The following is a 23,478-nucleotide window of genomic DNA, read 5'->3' as shown; positions in this document are numbered from 1 at the left end:
TTCCTTGTATCGGGAGTATGATACATCCCTGGGTGTGCCTCAGGGCTCATGTTTAGGACTTTTTATCTTCATCCCTCCTCGGTGACGAAGCACAGAGGTGGACTCGGTTGCTGCTTTACGTTAACGTTGCTGGAGTCTGCTGGGCTGCATACAATACGTGTTGTCTTTGGAAAAATGTTTCCCTTTGACCTCCCGAAGCATTTAAGCATCAAGAAGCAGAACATTTTAAAAGCCAGATTTCCCAACTGACTTTCTAACCCAGTAGATTTATCTTAAATTCCCTTTAAAAAAAAAATCAATTAATGCATTTAATTTTAGATTTGCTGCTTTTTTTAATGCTTTAACATGGCTCGACATTACTTTCTCACATTTTTACAGGTAGCCGAGGTTCAGTTTTAAAAGTGTTTACAGAGCCAGGATGACATCAGATACCATGACTAATCAATAGGAATCCTCTCCGCCTGCTTGCCCTTCAGGTGTCCGTGAATTCGGAGGCGAGGAGGTGGAGTTCATCTGGCGTAATAAAAGTAAGCTGGGAGGAAAATGTGACAGATGTGGAGGCATGTGCCAACGAGAAAAGCGAGAGTGGGACTGTCAGACATGTCGACTCCGGCGTGGTGATGGATGAAGAGTGAGGTAAGACAAATGACATCGTCTGTCTGAGGCTGTGTTGTCATAGTGGAGGATTGCCGCTTGTCTTAACCTCTCAATATCAGAGAGCAAACTGAAGTTTGTTTACACTGCTCCAGTGGAGTGATTTAGAATGAGGGGCGAAGGAGACTTGGGTGTAGGTATGCTCGCTGGAGGGTTGGATCGGGTTTCTAAACATTCCCTTTGAAATCGAATAGCAACCATCCGAGGCATTTTAAACCCAACCAACCACGTTTGGCTGAAATCCTCAAGGAAGAGAGGAGCCTAAAAACAAATACAAACAGAAAATTAAGTATCAATCCCAATAATGGCCTGAATGCAGCGATGAAGCAGAAATTCTTGGTTTAAGGCCAGTATGGAGTCATCCTTTAAGAAATAAGATTTTATAAGTGTCACATCTGCATATAGATGTTTTTTATTTCTCATTCTATTAATTTATTTAGATTTTATTGCCCTCAAAATGAAGTCAAATCTTTTCTGCCACCAAGGTGAGCAAAGGTGAGTAAAATAAAAACCCGTAGGAGCCCAGTAGTTTTTTTTTTTTTCCTGCATTCTTTGTATTGACTTTATAAAAACTTTCAACAGTGCATCGTGGAAAAAGCTCATTTCTATCTTTTAAACAGAGGCCGGGGTTAAGAAGAGAAGCTGATTGATTTACAGCCTCTTGTGTTGCTAAAACAATAAGACGTCCTGGGGAAGAAGAACACAAAACATCCCTGGAGATGAACTTGCTGAACACTCTTCAAAACAACTGGGTTTGGGGTGTGTGTGTGTTATTGTGATGGAAGACGGATTAGAGTCTGGCTTATTTTGCCAGGAGTCAGGTGTGGGGTGGGCGAGGGCCGTCGTGGATCGGAGTCGGTACATCGGTGCCGGGGGCGAGGCGAGGGCTCGGGCTCGCTTCCAAACCCTGCCTGAAGTCACTGCGGGGCTGGGCTGTTTGGTGTGCGTGTCTGCGTGAGCGCACGCGTGCGTGTTGAGTTGGGGGCGTGGGGTGGGGATTACACTGTCACACTGTTCACACTGTTTATGCATACCAGGCCACTGTGAGTGCCTCTTTGTCGCATAAGTGTTTACTTGAATTTATTTTGGGAGAATTCCACATGACTGGGACGGGGATCTCTATAAATTATGGAATAGAGCGCTTTGTGTAATGATAACTTCTGTCAGTTAGTCAGGCTGTGTGACAGTGTTTTTAAGAGCGTGTAAATACAGGGGTGGTGAAAGAGGGAGAGGGGCGTCTGTGTGTTGAAAGGTGCTGCAGACTTTCCTCTTCATTTAGTCTCCTCAGCAGAACAATAGCAGTGCTTTAAAGTGAGCTTCTTACACCACGTCACAACATATTTTACTGCAGAGTTACTCATTTACTGTAATTGGATATAATTACATTTTACCCCGTCGAACACTTAGATTTCACATTTTAGTTGAGAATATACCGTTACGCTCATCCGCCACATTCGTTTTTTACACAGGAAAGAAGGTTGAAAGTCGGTCACGATTAATTGTGATTAAAAGCGCGCTCACTGGTACGTCTCGTTAATACTGGGTTGGGCTTTAATTCTTCATGGCGTACACCGAACAAGGCGTTGGAGCCGTTCCTCGAGATTTTGGTCATGATGGCGGGTGAGTCTCCCGTCCCACTACGTCCCAAAGGTGCTCAACTGGACTGGATCTGGTGACTGTGGAGCCCGTCGAGGAGCCAGTTTGGACGATCTGAGTTTTGTGGCGGGATGTTGTCCCGCAGGAAGCAGCCAGGCAACATTTATCCAATCGTTCATTGTGTAAGTTTGGTGACACCGTGTGAATCATATCCTCAGTTTCCTGTTCCTTACTCAGATGGTGCCACGTGATTGGCTGATTACATTCGTGTTAACGAGAGTGTACGTTTCACGTTTTAGATGAAAGTATACGATTGTGCTAATCCCGCTACATTCAGTTTAGGTAAATTTAAGAGTTAGTCACAAGTAATTCCTGAAGTTTAGTGAAGCACACGTTGCTTTCAGTGCAGTTGCTTGGTGGAGTTAATGTAAGAAGCCAGTTTAAAGCTCATGGGTGAAATAAACAGAAGTTTGATTTAAAAGAAAAAATAATGAAAAGGGACTCTCTGCAAAGGAGACTGATCCCAGAGGCTGGTTACTCCTTTAATTCTTTAGTACATCTTATCAGAAAGACTATGATGTCATTGATGCATCACTGCATGAGGGAAGAAATGGGTTGCAATAAATTTAGAGATGATTTTAAACAGCTGAAATGGGAGTTAAACCATCCAGCAGCGCTGGATTGTACTGAGCTTTGCAGACATTTTTGTTCTGCCTTTCAGGGGGTACTTGGCTGAAAAGAAACGTCAAAGGAGGCACTGTAACAGACGGCTGAAGTCAGAAATAAAGGGGGCCTCTAAAAAAATTCAACAGCCCAAGCTTCTTTTTATTTCCCCTTCCTTTATAGTAGTGAATTAGCGCAGCGTGTTTACAGTACGGGTCCGTTTAGCCAGGATCGTAGTGTATACATATAAAATCGGAATCTCCAACCTAAATTTAATAACAAACATCTCTGTACTGGGCTATGCCCTGTTTCAGTTGGGTCTGTGCCAGGACGGCTACTGTAGCTCGCTCCCTTCCATTACCTGACACAGAGGGGCTGCAACTCCCGCCCATAAAGGTAGTAGCTCCTCCCACTGCAAGAAATAACCATTATGTACTAAATTAACTCATAGCAGTGCTTACCCTGTTCTTATATCCTGATCCTATGTAGGATAATTGCTGTAAGACGAGCCAAGCTGATTTAAAACAGCTTAAAATCAACATAACATCCAGACATCTCCCAAATCTCCCCCTCTCCTTCATACCACTCATGGCACTTTCCCCCAGGAACCTGACTATAAAAGGAGTCCAGCGGGGTCTGGACTGGTTTGGCAGTTGGTGGGTCCAAACCAAAGGACAACCGAGTGCAGTCAAGGAGAGGTGAGGAAAAACAAGGTCATCAAATCTGTTAACCCATATTTAAATCAAACGTTCATGGCAACAATACACAAACTGTGTGTTCAGAGGTTACGGACTCTCCGATGGGTCTTTGGTCTAGAGCTCGACTGTTGCCTGTCACAGGTTTGTGGGTTAGAGATGCAAAAGATTTGTGGACGGCCAAGCAGCACGCGTCCTCGATGCCAACACAGACCTGAGGACAATCCCATGGACGTGAGCGTCTGCAACTGAATTACGGAAAGTAAAGTGAACACACGGGCTTATCAAGAGCACGTACAGTATGTTATCCACGTCATCAGATGAAGTTGCCGTGGAAACGGAAATCGGGCTTTATTTCTCTTGGCAAGCACGTGAAATTAGGAAGTGCAGTCATAGATAAGAACAAAATAAAAGTCGGTGTTGCCAGAATACTTTTACGGGGGCCTGATTTTTAAAGAGAATGTCATTTCTGATTTTATGATTAACTTTATAAAGATTTTACTTTGGATGTATTAAGGTAACTGTATTCAAGTGTAAGCGTCTAAACCAACAAACACGTTACAATTATTGCTAATTAAGACATTGATGAACTCTCAGGTGCATGCACCTTCAAATGCAACAGCACCATCTAGTGGTCGTTATAATAGTTGTGCACGGGACTTGTGTTGGGCTCCTGCAGTGGAGAGATTTGCAGACTCACATGTGCTTTTTTTTTTTTAAATTGTTATAAACTCTGAATGTCTCCTCAGCACCAAGAGAAAGTGATAGAAAACTTAAAATGCATAGAATTGTTTCTTTTTCTGGCTTCTTTCACTGAATTTTTAATTTAGGGCAACACCTAATAAGTCCTCTAACATTAACCTGAGGATTTCACTTTGGTTGCATGGCAAGAAGACAAGAAAATGGTAGCAAAATAGCAGTATTATTAATTCTAATGTTGGGATTTGTCTGAAACTGCGATGTTAAATTTATTTAAATATAAAGCAAAGCGGCCAACGCCACGAAATGTCTCGACTTCTCCGATAAATTAAAGAAAACCCCGAGCCAGACTGAAGAGTTGTACCTTTTTATTAGTCACTCTGACAATTGGTACAATACAAAGATTGATGACACTGTGCTATCCCCAAAAGGCTTTTAATTTGAAATAAATAGTAAGGAAAACATTCAATGGAGACGGTTAGTAATCTAAAAAAAAGCAACATGTATATGAAAAGTTCCTTTATCAATAAAACAAGTAAATATAAAAACATAAGAAGTCATATTAACACCTTGCATTACCCCGTAGTCTATCACACGGTGCTGATGACACCAGATATCACACCCAGTCTGTGGTGCATTGCTTTACATTGTATACAGTGTGCTGCAGCCACATGAAGAAGACCCTAAACCCACAAATGTACCTATTACACATGCAACAAAAGGTGATGCTGAGTGCAGTCTACTTCTGTAAACTGCACCTACACCACTCGTATGGTTCCAATTAGGCCACAAATATTTTTTCTCTTTACATTTATAACAGGTCATCCAGCAGGGCTTTTCTTTTCCCTTCCAGTTTCACAAGAATACAGACGAGGAAACAGAAACGGTGTAGTCTCCAGTGGATGCTCAGGAGAACTCCTTTATTGAACAACCTGAAATTCTAGCTATCTTTGGGGTAATGCCTTTGTGTTTAGTCTGAGAGAAAGAAAGGCACAGTCTGCAGAGCAGGATTAGACACAGGAGTTCAGACGAAGTGCTTTGTTGCTGAACTCCTCTCGAGGGAGCAGAAAGTAGCGCACACTGTTGCGGTTTCTTTTCCGTTACATCAGACAGACCCTTTTTTTTCTCCTCTCCCTCCGGGAGGCCGAGCCTGCAGCTCCTGAACCCATGCACGAGGGGTGAAATGAGAAGACCACAGCTGCAAGTAACAGGAAAAAACAAAAAAGGGAAAAAAAGCCCTTTCAGTACTAGGCACCGGTTTTGAATCACCGGTACACGCTTGATAAAACCTGGTGCTTTGCGGTCATCTGTCGTTAAGCTGTCCATGCCTGACCTTTTCCGGTGTGTCTGAAAGGCTCGGGTCCTCACGCCCGCGGCCCGCGATCTTTGCAACAAGAGCGCCTTCCTCCAAAATTTCCAGTCACAGAAGACGCAAGTTGCTGGTGAATATCTCGTGGAAGCGGTGCAAAGGAAGAAGAGCGAACCTCAGCCGGGGCCGAGTCTTATCTGAGCGTCGGAGGGGAAACGGAGATACTGTATCTGACTGTGCACGCTTCAGCCCATTTGGAAAACTGCGCTGATAAACCGGCTACATTGTGGAATGAAGCTTCTCTTTGAGGTGATAATGGTGCGCACAGTTCAACAGCATGTGGAGTCAGTTCAGATGTGGTGTTTTCTTTTTTTTTAGTACACAGAAATGAAGCTGTTGCTGGTACTAACACAAGATTAAACAGCATCAAAGTCCAATACATTGAGACCTATATAAAAATATATATAAACACAATGATGATATACCCTGGAGGGATTTTTTCCCCAAAGAAATGAACAAACGAGAGGTAGCTAATTTCAGAAACGTTACAAAAATAAACCCTATCGACTCAACGCTAAGATTTAAACTGGCTGAGCTATCGAACGACATGGATTCACAACATTAAGAGATTATTCAAACCTAAATGAGCTATCCATAAAAGAAGCTAGACCTCCTGCTCACACCTGCCTTTCATAATTTCTTCATAAAGACATTCCTTCTATCTGCTGTTATATAACAAAGCAGAGGATACCTCAAACAGAAACACACACACACAAGATCAATGTGGATAAATGTGTGAGCGCTAATGTTTTGCACCGATTCAGCCGCCCGTGGGGGGGCGTTGCTATTTTAGCTCAAAGCTAAACGTGATTTTTGATGAAACGCTCACAGGGGGAAAAGGTTTTTATCAGGTTTGATTTTTGTTTTTGTTTTTTACACGAACAAATAAATAATTACTATCAATAAATGATTTTTTTAATACCTCACAGTCTATCGTTGACTACAAAAAGATAAAGAACAAATTGACCCACTCATTCATTCATTCATTCATTCACTCCCTGGTGTGTTTCTTCAGTTTTCTCAGAACTTGAATCCACTCAGTTTGCAGTCAACTCAACAGTTGCGAATGCTGAAGAAGCCCACGCTGGTCGGCGACTCCTTGACCGTGACGGTAACCAGATTAGCTGTAACATCCGTTACGAACACGTGTTCGATCAGGCTTCGCGTAGGCTTCCAGTCCTGGCTCTGGACCGCGACCTGTCCGGCGTAGGAAGAATCCTGGTCCGAGTCGGAGCTGCTCTCCTCCTCTCCCGTGCTCATCTCGTTCATTTTGGCTTTTTTGCCGTCTTTGGAGGCCGACCTGTCCTGCTGGCTCTGGGCCTCTGTGGGGGATTTATGCACGCCACTCCTCTCCAGCCTTCCTTGGACTCTGGAGGCCTGGATGTCATTGACCTCTCTGACCTTGTCTGTGCCGGGCTGTGTTTTTCTGGCCTGCAGTCTTCCGGGGGTCGCGGGACTCTTTGGGGGTTTACACTCTTGATTTTGTGTCACAGGTTTCCGTGCTGGGTTTGCAGCATTTCTGGGGCCTGACACTGGTGCCGTGCCGTTTCCAGAAGCATCACTGCTTTGCACCAGTTTGTTCTGCAGGTTGAGGGGCTGAAGGCCCTGATTGGAGGAGACGTTAGATGGCAAGGACGCCGCTGTTTTAGCACCGGGTATCCGCTGCGCTGTCGTCACAGGGGCCGGTTTCTTTTGTCCATTAGGGGAGCTTAGTGTATGCTGAGTGGTTCCTTGAATGGGGTGTTTGGATGTATTCAGATTCAGCGCTGCTACGCCTTTTGATTTACTAGGAGCTGCTTTTAAATCCAGGCTTGTCCCGCTGCTCATACCGGAGACGGGAAGTTTACTCTCGGTGACATTTCTGCTTTGGCTGGACTTGTTCAGCGGGAGAGAGGAAGGCTGGACCGACGGCCTGCCAGATCCCACGGAGCTCAAGGAGTTTTTAACAGCACCGACCTGGGCGAGGGAGCTTCTGTTCGGACCACCCACCGCATCCCTGGCCGAGCCCCGGTGGAAACCCATGAAGGTAAAGCTGGCCGGGTGAACCGGCTTCTTGATTGCTCCTGGAATATCCGTATCTTTGGCAGTCTTGCGCGGGCCCTTGTTCTGCTGGAACTCCTTCACTTCGGAGGGCAGAGGTTTCCTACTCCGTTTCTTGGGAGGCTCCTGTTTCGCCATGACTATCTGCGCCTTCTTCTGAGGGACAGGATTCAGCTCTCTCGTTCTCACGCTTGGGCTGACTTGTTTAACTTGGCCGCCGTCGTCATCGTCATCATCATCCGAGGACGACGAGGAAGAGGAGCACGAAGACGAGGAATCGGACGAGGATGACGACGAGCCAGACGAGGAGCTGCTCGACTTTGGAGCTTCAGGCATGTTTTCCTACGTTTTTAATAAGAAGGGAATGTTAGATACTCTGTTCGGGACTAAATCCTGCAAAAAATCCGAATCATCTTTTGAATCAAACTTACAAGGATTTTCCGAGGCCGTCCTCTGGGCCTCTTCCCTCTTTTACGCAGCAGAAGCTCCTTTTCCTGCTCTCTGTAATACGTCAGCAAACAAGAAACAAGGAGTCACAGTTATTAAACATATTTCATGTTAATGTTGTGTGTTTTAAATGCCAACAGCGTTACGACTGCAACAACTACAGCATCGCGTAGCACGGCAAACTTTAAAGTGCGGTACATCTTAACGTGGACACTTACTTCTTGTTGAATGCAGCCAGCAGTCTCGGGTCGAGGATATTTTCTTGGGGCTCCCAGCTGTTGTGTCTGAAGTGAGCAGACATGGCGAAACATTAACACACATTTTAGTGTTAATCCAAATCAAAAACTAAAGGTACTCCACAGTTTGAGGAGTGCTTCCAGATTTAGAAAATGACTTTTCAACAGAGTCCATTCATTGAGCAACACAGGGCTCTGTTGTTCTAGCAGCCATAAACTGAGCACAGGCAGTCCCTCACTTTATTTAAAGACGTCTCAGGTGAGCTCGAAAAAGGACGAGAACAGAAATCTAATACTCGGGAGATTAAAACAACACTACAGCTAGTGACAGCTTGGCTTTATAGAGATAAACAGACCCGTGTAACCACAAAGTCATAAAACACTAATTAGTAAACAATATCTTAATATGTAGAGTGAAGACCCGTCTGTCCCTGCACTCGTGGTTTGAGAATGATTTAAACAGCTACAAAAACTGTTTATTAAACAGTAATAAGGACTGAGTGGATGACAGATATGTAATCCATAAAGGGTAAAAGTTAAAAATCTGATCGATTCTATACATCACACCATACGTGAGGCATCAATCAAACTGCTGACTTTAGGTACTACACCGAATCAGTTTTTTTCACTTCCTTTGTTTCCACAACAAGCACAGTTGTGTTTGTTGAGGAAGGAAGTAAGCGCATTATTTTGGGTCACGGAGGTTACCAACATGAGTGGGAAGTTGTAAAAATACAGAATGAAGATTATTTTCTTTTTTCCATCAACACAAATAAGTTTGTTTTGCAGAGCTTTGTTGGTGGTGCCTGCACACGATGTCAAAGGCTGGCTGTTGCACTGCCGAGTTATTGAATTTGCTTCTTGTTTGTTTTTCAATCTTATATCTGAAACTTAAGTTTGAGCGTCCGTTAGCTTGATTCCTGAGTGTGGCTGCATCAGTGGCCCCATTCAGTGACTAATAATTTGATAGTGAGCATAAATTGAGGAGAAAATAACTAAATGGGCTAAGTGCAGAAACAAACTGAAAACAGGCCTTTTCAATGACCACTCGCTTTATCAGGAGCTGGTGAATGGCCCATTCTGATCTGCAGTCACCAGTGAAATAATCAACCCCCACCCTTTCGTTGCACACACACACACACACACACAAAGGATGTGGTTCTAACAGAAAGCCATGGAGCTGGCAGGCAACAGTGTGCATTGATGGTGGATTACAGCAACAATGTGAAGTGAACAGAGGGCAAGTGACAAGAAATGAAGGCGTAGTGGAGATTTACAGGCACAAACATGCACGTATAACACACACTTCGAGTGGAACAGCACAGAGAAATACTTATATATACACATTTAAATCAAATATCAAGCAACCATCGTGAATTTCGGATGCCCCAGTCCGAGTCAAAGACAAAAAAAAGATAAAACTTAAAAACGATGAATAAAATCAGCCAAACGTCATAACTAAAATGAATAAGTTGATGTATGAAAAGCTGAATTAGCCCTAAAGTGTTTTCTTTGGCTATCCGATAACTTCCAAAACGTAAATATCGAACAAAAGGAAGCAAATGTGTATTGTGTAAAACCCTCAGGTGGAAATAACGGAGTTTTATTTTACTGCTGTTGAAATTTGGATTCTTGTGCTTTTATTTATTTTTTTAAAAATAAAAATAAAAAGTTTGGGTTTAGCTAAAAGCAACAAGCGACACGCTGTTGTTGTTTTCATTGTTTCGGCCGGAGCAGCACCACTTGTACTTACTTGGATGACCATCCCCTCCACTTGACGAGAAACTCCAACTTTCCCTGAAAGAAAACCCCCAAAAGAGAAACAGACCGTTTGTAAAATAGGAGAAAAATACGTGGATAAAGTCTAACACCGCGGTTTCACAGCGCTGACCTTTCTCATTCGTTTGTTTAAGATGCATTCCGCATCAAAAACCTGCTCTCCCACGGCGCTCAGTTCCTCCATGTCTGCCTTCGCCCTTGCATAAGAATCCTTTATCAAAAGAACAGCGCGGCGCCCGCACGGCGGAATTACGCTGGGACCAAACCGGATGCTCAAGGGCCCGCCTTCAAAATAAAAGAACGCCCGAGTGCCAAAATTCAGCCAGAGGGCTAATTTCAATTTGTTATCCCGCAAGAAAAATTAAAGCTGCATGTGTCAGTTTTTTTAAACCATCTAGGCTTATATAACGACACAAACTGCGCTTAACATGGATACAAAAATTTCAAGAAAAAACAAAAACAATTAAAAACGTATACAGTCACAATATATAATATTTGATGCCAGGTCTCTCTTGGAAATGAGATTTTTTAATCTCAATGAGATTTTTTTTACCTGGATAAATAAAGGACTAATAAAAAATTAAATGCACACAAAAATTGATTTCATAATAGAATAGTTTATTCCGTTAATTTTATGCACAAGATTTATTTTAACATGCTTTACGCAAAAAACAAACTCAAGCAAGTAAACCAGTTAAATAACCAGTTCACGTAGTACAAGTTTAAAGGGCAGCGTGTTGATTAAAGTATTGTATTTAAATAAGTTCCATACAAGTCTTAAATGTTATGCTAAAAAGAAAAAAATGAGGACTCAGCTAATGAGAACTAAACGGTTCTGGCGTACAAGTCAAAATATATATTTGAACTTTTGATATATAGACAATATAAAAAACCCGGAGGGTTTACATTTATGTTGAAAGTTACAACCGGAAGTGTTGAGCACCCGTGTTTAACTTGACATTTTTATCCGAGGAGAGGCGGCAACTGATGAGTATGTAGTTCCTCAAAATATGTCACTTGGCAGCCACCGTAGACGTGTATTCACTTCTTTAAATGAAAGTAGAGACGCGATGGCCTTAATATGATGATCGCTACTTTGTTCTCAGCACCTTTTATCTTAATTTAATTGCTCACAGCCTCACCCCAACACCTCGTTTTGCTTTATGGCTTTTATGTTTATTTAGTACATAAAAGTAATATAACGTTATGGTAATGGTCTCAGATGTTTATATTCCAGTGTCCCAACACAGCACTGCTTATGGATGTTTATTCCCATTTAATTACAGCAGATTTGAAAAAGACCTAAATGTTCTTCATTCATGCATAAACCAGGGCATCTCCAGTTAAACTTGTTCTGATCCTTCTCTTGTCACTTTGTATTATTTGAAAATAGCTAAAATAATAATTTACACTCTGCTCTTTGGGTTCTAATGCAATTTGCCATGAAAGAGAATCATGCAGAAGGTCCGTCCACAGGGAGCTGCTTTTAAATCTCTCTTCATTATTGTGATGTTCAAAATGAAGTTTGATGTGCGTCTTCTTTTTCCGGAAGATCTCTCAAACTTCCTGATCTGAAACACAAAGTAAAGAAATTTTACTTGGCTCCGGCAGTCTCGGTCGTTCTGTCGTTGGGCAAGACACTTCACCCGTTGCTTACTGGTGGTGGTCAGAGGGCCCGGTGGCGCCAGTGTCCGGCAGCCTGCGCCCCAGGGTGGCTGTGGCTACAATATAGCTGCCATCACCAGTGTGTGAATGTGTGGATGACTGGATGTAAAGTGCTTTGGGGTCCTTAGGGACTAGTAAAGCGCTAAACAAATACAGGCCATTTACCATATAGATTTTTATTTCTCTTGGATGTATAACAGTTTTGAATGAAGAAGTCATTACCTCTTTGTCTTGCGTTTCTGCTTGAGTAGTCGTTGGACCACTGCTGCTGCAAACACTATGACAAGAAATCCAGCTACCGCAGCCAGTCCAGTGAAGGCGTTTTTCATGTACTTCCTGTGTGAACTACTTTCAGCTGAAAGAAGAAAGAAAAACAAAAAATTCACACATTGAAGATTAAATTTTTTATGAAGCCTTTTGCTTTAATATTTCTGTACTGACATAAAAATGTTAGTGTTATTTAATTGTATCGATTTTTATTTGCTTTCAGAGCTCAAAGACGACCCGGTCATGGAGCTTGGAAAAGAAAGCGCCTGGACTTTAAGTTTCTTCTTCAGTCATAAGACCATATGCTGAAGAGACCCAGGTATTTAAGCCCTAGTGGGAGCTGTCTCTTATGGAGGGTCGTTGACCCACTATTGATTATGTGCCTCATCACATGGTGTGGAAAAATGGTGTGGGCCAATATCCTTAGATTTGTTCTATAACAGTTTGAGCAACAGAAGTACTTGGGTAGAATTAAGAAAGGATCATTGTTTGGGGTAAATTGACAGTATACTGTTATGTTAACCACATATTATAACTTTCATATTTGTGTTTATATCTGCATGTCTTGCTAGCTTGATTTGTCTGACTGTGTCTTGTTTGCTTGCTAGTTCAGTGATGACTTTGTGCTTTACAAATGTGAGAGTTAAATATGGCTCTGTTATATATTTCATAAAAGCCAGCAGGCAAAGGTGTCTAAGAAGAGATCGGTGCATATTAATGGCTGTCCAGCATAACAGTTATCTGTGTGGTGACCAGTCTAGGGGTGTGGCTAAAGGGGGAGGGGCCTGCAGTGGTAAGGACTGAAGAAAGTGTTTGTCAGGGAACAACAGTGTCGTCCTGCTCAATCCGTTATTGTAAATATAAAGTTACATATACAAGTTGTTGAAATGTAGGCCAAGTTTTAACTGGTCTGAGGTTTATTTTTATAAAAACTTCTGAGTTTTACAGCCTGACAAGTTTTGGGTCGGCCCAAGTGGTGGGAAAAATTGAGTAATATTGTTATTTATTTTTAATATTAACCTAATTTAACCTAATTTTTAATAGAAAGAACAATAATAAAAATTGAATAAAAGAAATGGCACAGAGTGCATCCTGACCTGATGACTTCATTATTACATCACACGTCAAAGTAAGCGAGCCAATCAGCTTTTAGTGTTTGCGACCACTGAAAAAAAATATGTGATCATATCGATAACATTTAGTATCTTACCTTAGTTTGATGATACCAGATACTAGACACACCAACATGTGAATAATTGAAGAATTATTATTATTATTATTATTTAGATCAGAGGTGGGTTGTACTAACTAAATAATATCTGGTTTTGATATAAGCATTTCTTCGCCTTGTTACATCAGCGAGATGATACATGTTTGAGATTCACTTTGACTTAACACATCAATGAGTCATCAGTGAGTTGTTCTGGCTGACATACTCATTTATTACTATGTAGTGTATGCTGACTCACTCCCACATTTGCCATTTTTCCAGTCAGATGCTCAATAAAACACCAAATGTGTATTAAATCAACAAATTAACCAGTTAATTCTTTCCTTCTGTTTTGAGAGCCAAATCAAAGGATACATTTGTAACCTGTATTAATGTTTTAGTATTCATCAGTAACCATTGGGTCTTGGGCTGAAGATATCAAATGACTGAAAAGCACAAAAGCAGTAGTAAGGTGCCCATTTCTGCTGTTTTTATGAAGATTAGATGATTTTTGTGAACTTTTCTACTTTTCTTTACTTTCATATATGAGCTCTTTAGACTTCATTGGAGGAAAAAATGTTTCCAAACTCGCCTAGAGAACACCAGATGTAATTTGTAGTTGTAACCTATAGCAACCCTACATCTGATTTGGACACAACTAAAGTCAGAAATGATGGATGATCGGCCCAGTAATGAAGGAGCAGGTGTTGGAGCGACACACTTTCAGTGCCACGGGGAGAGACTCATTAGTCTGATATAAACTCACCTCGAGCAGCAGTGCTAGTAACCAGCATGTGTTTGGTGGCGTCGAGATGGCCGTCATTGACCTCCGGCTCAATGCCCAGGATGTGACACATCAAGGGGTAGATGTTCACTGTCTCAAAGGGCCCCACCTTTAGGTTTTTGTGAAACGCTGGACCCACTGCCCTGAAGAAAGGCTTCATGTCCATCGCTTGGTTGTCATAGCCATGCTCTCCCTTGTTGAATTGAACTGGGAAATACTGCAAGGACAGGATGGATAACATAACTCTCTTGACCCAGTTTGATAGATTCAATTAGAATCTAACTTTCAAAAGGTAGTCAAATAAAATAAAACCTCAACAGACGTCCACATCTTGGTCTACTCTCAGTCAGTCAGCAGAGGGAGGTATTGACCAAGCCAAAGCGGATTGTCTACACTGTGCAATGAAAGCCCTTTCACCCTTTGTGACTGCTGCCAGCCAGTGATAATGCCTAAATGAGACCGTTAATCCAACTCGAAAATGTTCATTTTCATGAAATACTTTAACGATTTAAAATGGTTTCATAAATAAATGTTATATATAGTAGTTTTCCAACACATTTCCAGAATTCAGAATACACAGTTGTCTCTATGTTATGTAACCATCTCCACATTTTTTTCCTTCTCTTGGATCAAACTAAAATGAGTATATAAAAAAAAATGGAGGGAACGAAGAGCCAAATTTCCAGTCCCAACATACAGACCTGGGATTTAACACATTTTGTCACTGGATTAAAAGAAAAAAATCTATTTTCCTCTTTTTCAGGGTTTTTAGGACATTCCAGAATTTTAAAATTTCCTCTTTTAAATTAAGTTGTGATTTAATGGTTCTCAGTACTGATGGACACATTCGCTTGCAAAGTTGCTGCACAGCAGAGTGACTGAGTGAGTGTAGAGCCAAATGAAAATGCTAATTTTGAATTTTGAGGCATGAATAGCTTCATGAAGCATTTGAGAGCGTACTGCATGTCATCAGCAAGGCCTGGATTATCCTGAGGACGTGCAAATGCACTTGATTAAAATTGTAATGTACTAAGATTAGAATTTAACTCCTTGCGTCTGGCTGAAAAGAGCCCAGTTTAAGTATTTTCAATGAGCAGAATTTAAGTAATTTAATTATTTCTGTAGTCAAGAAATGAGGAAATTTGTAGAAAAAAGCCCAGATGGCATGTACAGATAATTAATCTGGCTCTTTATCGCTATAGAAGTGCTTGTCATTTAGAATCCTTATGACCACCTACGTAGGTCATAATCACATAAATTGCCTGGTTGTTAATAAGTTACAACAAGAAGTGCGAATGTTTGCCGAAGCTGCACTTTGCAGTTTATTATGTTGCATGAGAACAAATGTCAGCTCTCTATGTTGAGGGTGAATGAAAGGGAGAGGAACTGGTAAGACTTTATCGATTCAGATTCCGTTATCGATATCATTTATCGATTTTAATTGCGTCTCATTAGCTTTGCTTTGATAGTGTAGCAGTTATAGCAAAGACATTTTGTGCGAATTAATTTTGTGCTGTTGGAGAAACTTCCCCCTTTTTGTTGTGACCGCTGTATGGGTCATTACTCAAAAGTAATTATTACATATATACATTTTTCTTAAAAGTAAGGACGTTACTTAAGTCCTCCAAGGAGACAGTAATTCATTATCCTACTCGTTAGATTACTTTCACGTTACTCTGTAAAATAGCTGAAACACACGTTCATAATCACATTTCATAATTTAAACCTACAGGCTGCTGTAAAACTATAAAACTAGCTAGAATTGCTACCACACTTTTTGTGGTTGTAAACTTTCTTGAGTCACTGGAATCCTATGAAATGACCATATTGTTGCAGCTTTGTAAAGGCCGTTGCTTCTCATGCACCGGCTTAGATAAATAAGTAGGAGTTTATTCGTTCTAGTTTGGTTGTGTTTGCTTTTATTAATATGCATGCTTACTGTTGTAAAGCAGCATGCTGTAACGCCAACCTTGATGATTTCTTGACTCTGAGCAAGTGGTTTTAACGTCTTGACATCCCCGAGGTCACCAGCGACCTATCTAGGGTTAGGGTTCAGTTTTGCTTTAGCCCCATGTTAAACAAATTATTTCTCATATATTTAGGCATTGCATTTTTTTCTGTTTGGTGACCCAAACAGGCAGTAATTCTGTACAAAGGGTTAATGTTAACCAAACTGCTCATTTTAACCTCAGCTCTGATCCTCATACCTTTGACTCGGGGGATGTTCAGAGTCTCTGAAGCTAACCATCAAAGTGCAAAAGACTAAGGTCTAAACACAATCAAAACTATCATCTCCTGGCTGATAAACCTATAACTTTACCCTCCACTTCTCCAACTTGTGGACTTTCGAGCTTGTTATCTCTCTGAGGGAAATATTGCTGCGTACAGTTGTACCACACAGCAGCTGCTGACAAAAATGGCACTATGTGATGCCCTGGCATGAGTAAATGTTAGATTTGGCGCGTATGATTGCTGCTGAAGATCTTGTCTGACAGCTTGTCAGGTGAGAGTGTGAAAAACACAATTGAGCATCCGTCAACGTACCCCGTTGATTACGTATCCAGGGTCGGCCCATAAAATGATGGGGAGGATGCGATCGTTTTTAGTAAAGCGAAGGTGCTCTGGCACGTCCTCCTTCTTGTACACGTGGAGATGTGGATGAGCCCCTTTCAAGGCATTGTACACCGCCTCCAGCCTGCCTGGCTTGGGCAACAGCATCCCGGAAGGTCCGTAGTCCACCAAGTGGAAGGACAGGTCCCCGAATGAAAAGCCTGGGATCTTTGACAGGGTGATTTCCTCCACCAGACCATTACGATACACGGTGGACATGCCGTGGTCTGACGTGATGATGATGTTAAGGCGGTGAGTCAGCCCGTGTTGCTCAGCTGATTGCCGAATATAGCCCACTGTTCGGTCCACTTGTTTCACCATCTCTCTACGTTCATTCGAGTCCGGACCGTATCTGTGGCCTGTACCGTCAGGCTCGCCAAAGTAGAAGGAAACAAAGTCCACGTCCTGGTCTCTGAACCAGCTCATCACTTTATCTGTGTTTTCTCGCCAAGCGGTCTCGTTCTTGTAGTTGTAAAGCTGCGGCTCCACTTCCCTCTGCATAACAAACTGTCCCTGGTAACTGGAAGCTGTGCCAGGAAAGTGAAGAGAGCCAGCTTTTAGGCCCTGGAAGGTTAGAAAAAAACAAGGCCGCATTAACATAAACATGACATATGCACTTGACACGCTGACAAGTATGTGAAAGCTACATCTGTTCATACTGTGGGTCAACACGCTAGGAAAGCACATCAGTAATAGCCGGATTTTGATTAATTTTCTTAAACCTACAGCTTAACCTTTGAAGCAAACTTAGAGCAGCTGTCATTTGCATGCCGTTAACATCTACGCCTGCAGAATTATTTGCAGTCTAACTGCGGTGATCTTCCTGAAATCATTCAGCAAGCCTTCAGAGGTGTTTTGTCAAGAGAAATGGTTTCTATTTCTGTAAACAGCAAAACAGTCTCTCACAGTGATGAGATGGAAATTGTGCTGCGCAGACCTGTCTCTGTGCTGTGATCCAGATAGGCAGAGTGCCATTGTCCCACCACTGATTCACAAACTGACTCTGATAGTAAGACTTCTTCTCTCCGGTGGTTGTGTTGAAAAACATGTTGTGGATTACCCCGTGATTCTCGATGTAGCGGCCTGCAGAAGAGAATCGCTGTCAGTCGGCTTGCTCTCATTATTCATAGCGTGACACATTCACATTAAAAATTCTATCAACTTAACGGGCTGAGTGGCATGACGCTTTTGGACAAGGTCTTACGACCAACTTCGGAGATTAGAAGAATTTAATTTCAAGGAAGTTAAATTTCTTTTAGCAGGCGCTGATGATTCGAGAGTCAAAATAAAAAATAAAAAAAAAGGAGCAGAGAATTCTTCCCTCAGTCATCCAAGCATAATCATCTTACTCAGCTATAAAAGCCGTTGGACCCTGGGACATTCAATTACAACTAATTCCTTTTTCCTGTGGCTTTTTCAATACTTGCAAAGTAAACTCAGAGCGGTTACTACTCTGTCATGATATGCAGATCCCCTGCCAAGTAGAAGCGCTGCTGTAGAAAATGAAACTCTTTACCTGTCAAGAGGGTGAAGTGTGTCGGACTGGTGATGGTGAGGTACGGAGGGGTGACATACTGGGCTTTGACGCCGTCCTTGGCCATTTGGTCGAGGTTCGGCGTGTCCACGTCGCGGTCGTAATCCCACCGGAAACCATCGAATGAGATCAGCAGCACCTTCTGTCTCTCGTTGTTTACCGGCGCTCCGAGGACCGATGAGGCCCAGAGGACGCAGAGACTCGCGGTCCACAGCATGGTGAACGTAGGCGCCGACTCTGTGGCTCAGCTAAAATCTGATTTACAAAAGGAAAGCAACCTCATGAGGTTTGTCAATCCGGTAACTTCTGGGCAAAGTTTCACCAACTTATCTTATCTCAGTGATTGAAGCGACCTAATCTTTTCTGCATGATGTTTATGGGCTGGCTTTATGGCAGCGAGTTGTGTTCTCAGAGAAGTTCCCCAGTTTTCCTCTTGAGGAACTGCAGTAAAGCAGATTAATCTCTCCAGGCCTCACGGCTGTTTGTTTTCCCCCTAACTCGCTTGTTGATGTTGTCTTTCTGTTTGTCTGCCTGCCCGTCTGTGTGTCGGAGTTTCTTGTGAATCACTGACAATGGGGGGATGACACTTTGATGGGTTTCACCTTGAGTTGGGATGGTGCATGATTGATCTGACACCAAGAAAATAAAGAGGAGAATGAGAGTATATATACTCGTCAGATAGCAGGAGACTCAAGGGAAGAAAAGACCCTAATAGACATATTCATTTTAATAACTCTAATGTTTAAATAGCTCCAGGATATTGTTATAAGGTCTTTAGAAATCCACATAGATTTCTTTCAGCAATGACCATGAGGGTGGACAAACTGTTAAAAAAAATGAACAGAAGCCTCCTCGGCGCTTTAGTTCAGATCATACCCGGTGTCCCCGTCCAGACGTTGTATCTATAACTGTGATGTAACCTTATCGACGTCCATCAAATTGCTAGACAAGCTAACTCTTCAAATTTGTTCTTTATTGTGTGTGTCCTTGACAGAGGTTCAAGGGAATAGTCTAATCTTTATGGAGATAAGGGATAACATTCATCAGCTTTCATTTACCTTATTCATATGCATTAGCTTTCTCATATTAACTCTATCTGCTTGCCGTCCGCTGTCAGCAAGATTCGGATGAGTGTTTTGGACTGCTGAGACTGGGGAAAGTCTCAGATCTCTGCTATGAGAACTTTATCAAACACACACACCCTGAACTTGGTGGGCGAGCAAACTTCATCTGACCCTCTCAGTCCTGTATAGAATTACCGTGGGGATCTTCACATTTTCTTGAAGAGAAAAAGTGCGTTTTTTGCCTTTAGCACTCCCTGCTGCCCATACGCAACCATGCAGAACACCTTCCCCAGACACAAGGCCGAATCAAATGCACTCGTTGAGTCACAGCAAAAGCAGTAACAGTACACAGAATAAGACCATGGCATTTCTCAGGGTTGGAGCATGACTTTCTTTTAGCAATGTTCATATGTTCATGTGAATTTTGACTTTTGTTTAACTTTTATATCACTTTCCCATCCTTAGGAAATCTTAGATAATGAAAAGTACATATTACAAATTCCTGAATATGTCACCATAACCCCGACCACCAAATTCTTAAAAGTCAGCTTGTCTTCGGGCATTAAAACGTGGTTCGTTTTTTTAGGTTTAGGACAACTTAACTGAAGGGAAAAACTCCCACATGCTGTCTCACACCGCTGCTGTATTTTATTGGATGTGTCACTCTGAGCAATTTCACTCTGTACACAAAAAAACATCACAGAGCTGTAAATGCAGCGCATAAGGATATGTCACCCAATCAGATGGACGTGAATCAAATAAGAAACAAACAAATCATCCCCAAACTATTTTTTGGTGCAGAAAAATGCTTCAACAACATGTTATACATGTTATCACAGACTCAAAATCATTAGACACATTGGGTAGATGGATTAGATTAGATATTGCAGCTAATGTGCATTTTTTTCTGCAGCTCAGAAATAATGGTGCCATTGTATAAAATGTCCGGTTGTGTGGTCCCATGACAATAATTTAATAGGAATGCACATGCAGCTAATGCTTGCAGTTGTGTTATTTTTTCATTTCCATGCACAAATGAAGCCCATTCCCTCAGAGATGTTTAGATCTCTGCATTTTCTTGTAATTGTCAGGTTGAAAAGTCAACAACTCATTTCACAAACAAGATATCTGTTAAAACATTTGAAATTCTCGAAGTGCTACAAAATGTTGACTTTTAAATCAGAATTGCTAATGAAAGTGGAGTGAGCTCCACATATAAAATACATAAACTCAACCAGTGCTCTCTTTTATAAGTGAAAATAAATTCTTAACTGCATCTGTATTCTGCTCACTTTTGGGTTTGAATGGCAAGCTGTTTCTTTCCCTGCTGTGACTGGAAGTAGACCATCAAGTTCATGCCAGCGTGCCGAGATCGATGTGTTTTGAATGGTGAGCAAACAAACTTGTAATGCATGAATGGCTTATTATCAGGTTACGTGAAATTAAGTCCAAGCGTAAAGTTGAAACTGCAGGAAAAAGCCCAGTGGAGGTCCACTGTGTTGTTACGTTTCTCACTCAGCTACAAATACAGCACTTTAATACAACATAACATTAACGTTGTTAATTGGAGTGACGATGGAGAATATTAATCAGATTTGTCCTGTTTACTGTTTATTGGGGAACTGAAATGGTTGATAATCTCCGTAGTTCAGCGCCTGAACTGCAAGCCTATGCAAACATGCTTTTTCCATGTTTACATTTAAACACTTTACCAAGACTTTGTGCATTTGATGGTGGACATTTGCATATTTATATTAAAATGTATTGCTCATTTTACTTGAACCAGTAAAATAAGCAGCAGACAAACGCACTCATGTGTACATACGAGATGAAACGAGCAGCAACCGAAGCCGGGATGGGAACTGATAAGAATTTAGCTGTTCCGATTTATTGATATCACTTGTCGATTCCCGTTGGCTCTGCTTTAAGAGTCACCACCATCTCTAAGCAGCAATAAGGACATTATATTCTTGCAAATTATGTGCATGCGGTGTGGTCAGATGTCAGGGGACAATAGCTGCAGTTACAGAGGAGGGAAAACGACCCTTGGCCCTGACCATTGTGCTAAACCCTTCATGGCCTCGGTCGCTTATTGTGGTCCATATCAAATGTATACTACTGGATAACTGCTTGTGATTGACAAGTTGTTTACACAGTCATATCCAATCCTTGCTTATCAGTAAAATAGCTGCTTTTAGCTCTCATGTACAGTGTAATGCTCCTCCTGCTGCCGAAGCAAATATACACAGACGGTCTTTGAAGGGAAGTGAAACTAAGTGTTAAAAACAATGAAAATGTTCCATTGCAGCTATTCTGCTTTTTCATGTGCGTTGTTGACTTTTTTCTTCTTCGTCTTCGGTGTATTTGTGGTGAACTGAACTATTTCTTCCTTTCCTGTTTCTTTGTCAACCAATAAGCATTTTATCTATGAAAAGCGACACAATCGCTGGCTCAGCACTCTTGTTTTTTTTTTTGAAGTACCGCATGCTAGCATGTCTGCTGTGGTTGCAATAATACCACTAATGCTTCCTTCTGCATGGCCAAAGAGCAAATAGATACCAGTCTGGGACCATAAATCCAACATTAAACATGTTGTTTTGACACTTCCATTTTTCTTTGTCATGCACCAGCTACAAGGGGTAAGTGCAAATGTCCACCCAGTGTCCAAATTCCCCAGACCTCAATCAGACCAAACATCCTTTGAAAGCACCTGAACAAGAGTCCAAAGCTGGGGGGCCACTACAAGGACTTATATTAGGTAGGTAGTTTTAATATTGCGGTACACAGTATTAGGCATGTTGTGATGTGTGCTGAAGCATTGCGTATCAGGCCGGCAGCCTCCAGTAGTTTCTCATGGAAACAGCCTTATCAGAGAAACAGGCTAGATTTTAGGGACTGGATGTGAAGGGGGGGTGGCAGCTCCTGGTGCAGCAGAATAATAACCGTGGTGCTACAAGGAGAGGAATCTTTCACACCTGTCAGGCAGCCATGCTGAAACTGAATAAGGCAGAGCAAGGTGTGTGTTTATATGTGTATTTGTGCGTGTGTGTGCGTATGTTTTTTAAATGTAGCTATGTAAGGTCAATATGTAATGACAGCAGAGGGCTCAGACACAGAGGTTCACAGCGAGGTGAAGACGCATTCAACGCTCCTTTTAAAATAATCACAATAATAATAATAAAAATTCAACCATTTTCATTCAAATTCAGTATCCTTTTGGTTGCCATTAACTATCTAATGTCCATGTCAGCGCTTTGTCAAACTGAATTGACGTGTACACGCTGACCTTGAGTGCCCGTATGAATATTTGGACAAAGCATATGCGAATGCTGCTCCTGTTTTGTGTGGTGACATTGATTTGATGAAAGTGAGATTAACATTTAGAGAGGGTGGCAGTCATTTCCGCCTGAATAACACAGTACACATACCATACAGTATGAAAATTGAACAGCAGGAATCTGACAACAAGTATTACTATAATATATTGGTGCTTCCTTCAACAGGCCACTAGCATGTAATTATTATCTCTTAAGTCACCAGTAAGCCAAATCTATCAGCTGTGAATCTACGGCATATCGGCCTTGCTCTTCACTAATAATTCCCCTTTCGCTCTCATGGACAGCCTGCTAAGTAAACATGTTCTTTTTCTATTTGTTGCACGCAGAGGTTGTCACCAACGGCTCTTTAGTCGCACATCAGAATGTGCAGGAGTTAGAATGAAGGCGTCTAAACAAATATGTAAATGTAAATGCCAATATTTGAAAAGGAACACAAGCATTTTTTTAGTTAGATGAAATAACTCGATGATGAATATCTCGACTTGTTTTCATGCCTTGAAAGTGTTTTGAAATTGCAGTTTTGTATATTTCCTTTTATTTGCTGATATACAAGTATGATCACACTTATTCACATTTTATTTAAATCCAGACAAATTTCACAATTTTAAGGAAATTACTTTTTAAGGCTCAATCTACCTCAGGGTACTTTTGTAATTCTTGCCCATAGAATATCATCAGACGTGTGTAACCTGAGGAAACCTTGATGCTCCATGGATGTTTACTAAGACTACATAAAGTACGCTCTGAAAATCAGAAATATGTAAATGTAGCATTATGAACAATCCCTACTTTGACCATCGTTGGAACCAACCAGCGGATCTACACCAT

General features: G+C 41.6%; 2 protein-coding genes and 1 long non-coding RNA gene across 3 annotated transcripts; 1 reads left to right on the top strand and 2 right to left on the bottom strand.

Moving 5' to 3' along the window:
* The first annotated feature begins 1,675 nt into the window (after positions 1-1,675).
* LOC120740165 lies at positions 1,676-5,535 on the top strand. The gene is made up of 2 exons (XR_005697327.1): positions 1,676-3,309; positions 3,403-5,535. It is a non-coding gene; the product is annotated as an uncharacterized LOC120740165 (long non-coding RNA).
* cbx2 (chromobox homolog 2 (Drosophila Pc class)) lies at positions 4,856-10,409 on the bottom strand. Its single transcript, XM_040042281.1, has 5 exons — positions 10,291-10,409; positions 10,153-10,196; positions 8,382-8,447; positions 8,148-8,217; positions 4,856-8,058 (listed from the first exon to the last, which is right to left on the bottom strand). Exons 1-5 carry the CDS (start codon positions 10,360-10,362, stop codon positions 6,730-6,732), a joined length of 1,581 nt encoding a protein of 526 aa, XP_039898215.1. The 5' UTR covers positions 10,363-10,409; the 3' UTR covers positions 4,856-6,729.
* Positions 10,410-12,061: 1,652 nt separating this feature from the next.
* On the bottom strand, positions 12,062-18,465 carry LOC120739152 (ectonucleotide pyrophosphatase/phosphodiesterase family member 7-like). The gene is made up of 5 exons (XM_040040853.1): positions 18,231-18,465; positions 17,652-17,797; positions 16,649-17,278; positions 14,087-14,321; positions 12,062-12,198 (listed from the first exon to the last, which is right to left on the bottom strand). Exons 1-5 carry the CDS (start codon positions 18,463-18,465, stop codon positions 12,062-12,064), a joined length of 1,383 nt encoding a protein of 460 aa, XP_039896787.1.
* Between the last annotated feature and the right edge of the window lie 5,013 nt (positions 18,466-23,478).

The sequence above is a fragment of the Simochromis diagramma genome, unplaced genomic scaffold (genome assembly GCF_900408965.1).
Source record: "Simochromis diagramma unplaced genomic scaffold, fSimDia1.1 OVJJ01000321.1, whole genome shotgun sequence".
NCBI classification, from domain to species: domain Eukaryota; kingdom Metazoa; phylum Chordata; class Actinopteri; order Cichliformes; family Cichlidae; genus Simochromis; species Simochromis diagramma.
The sequence above is the reverse complement of the archived record's forward strand: the minus strand, read 5'-3'. Positions and strand labels throughout refer to the sequence as shown.

Coding starts and splice junctions, on each gene's coding strand:
- LOC120739152 (XM_040040853.1), bottom strand. CDS start 18,465: ATGCTGTGGACCGCGAGTCTCTGCGTCCTCTGGGCCTCATCGGTCCTC. Junction 17,279..17,651: donor GGATCACAGCACAGAGACAG/GTCTGCGCAGCA, acceptor CTAACCTTCCAG/GGCCTAAAAGCTGGCTCTCT. Junction 12,199..14,086: donor TACTAGCACTGCTGCTCGAG/GTGAGTTTATAT, acceptor TTCTTCTTTCAG/CTGAAAGTAGTTCACACAGG.
- cbx2 (XM_040042281.1), bottom strand. CDS start 10,362: ATGGAGGAACTGAGCGCCGTGGGAGAGCAGGTTTTTGATGCGGAATGC. Junction 8,448..10,152: donor TGGAGGGGATGGTCATCCAA/GTAAGTACAAGT, acceptor TGCTCACTTCAG/ACACAACAGCTGGGAGCCCC. Junction 8,218..8,381: donor CTGGCTGCATTCAACAAGAA/GTAAGTGTCCAC, acceptor GACGTATTACAG/AGAGCAGGAAAAGGAGCTTC.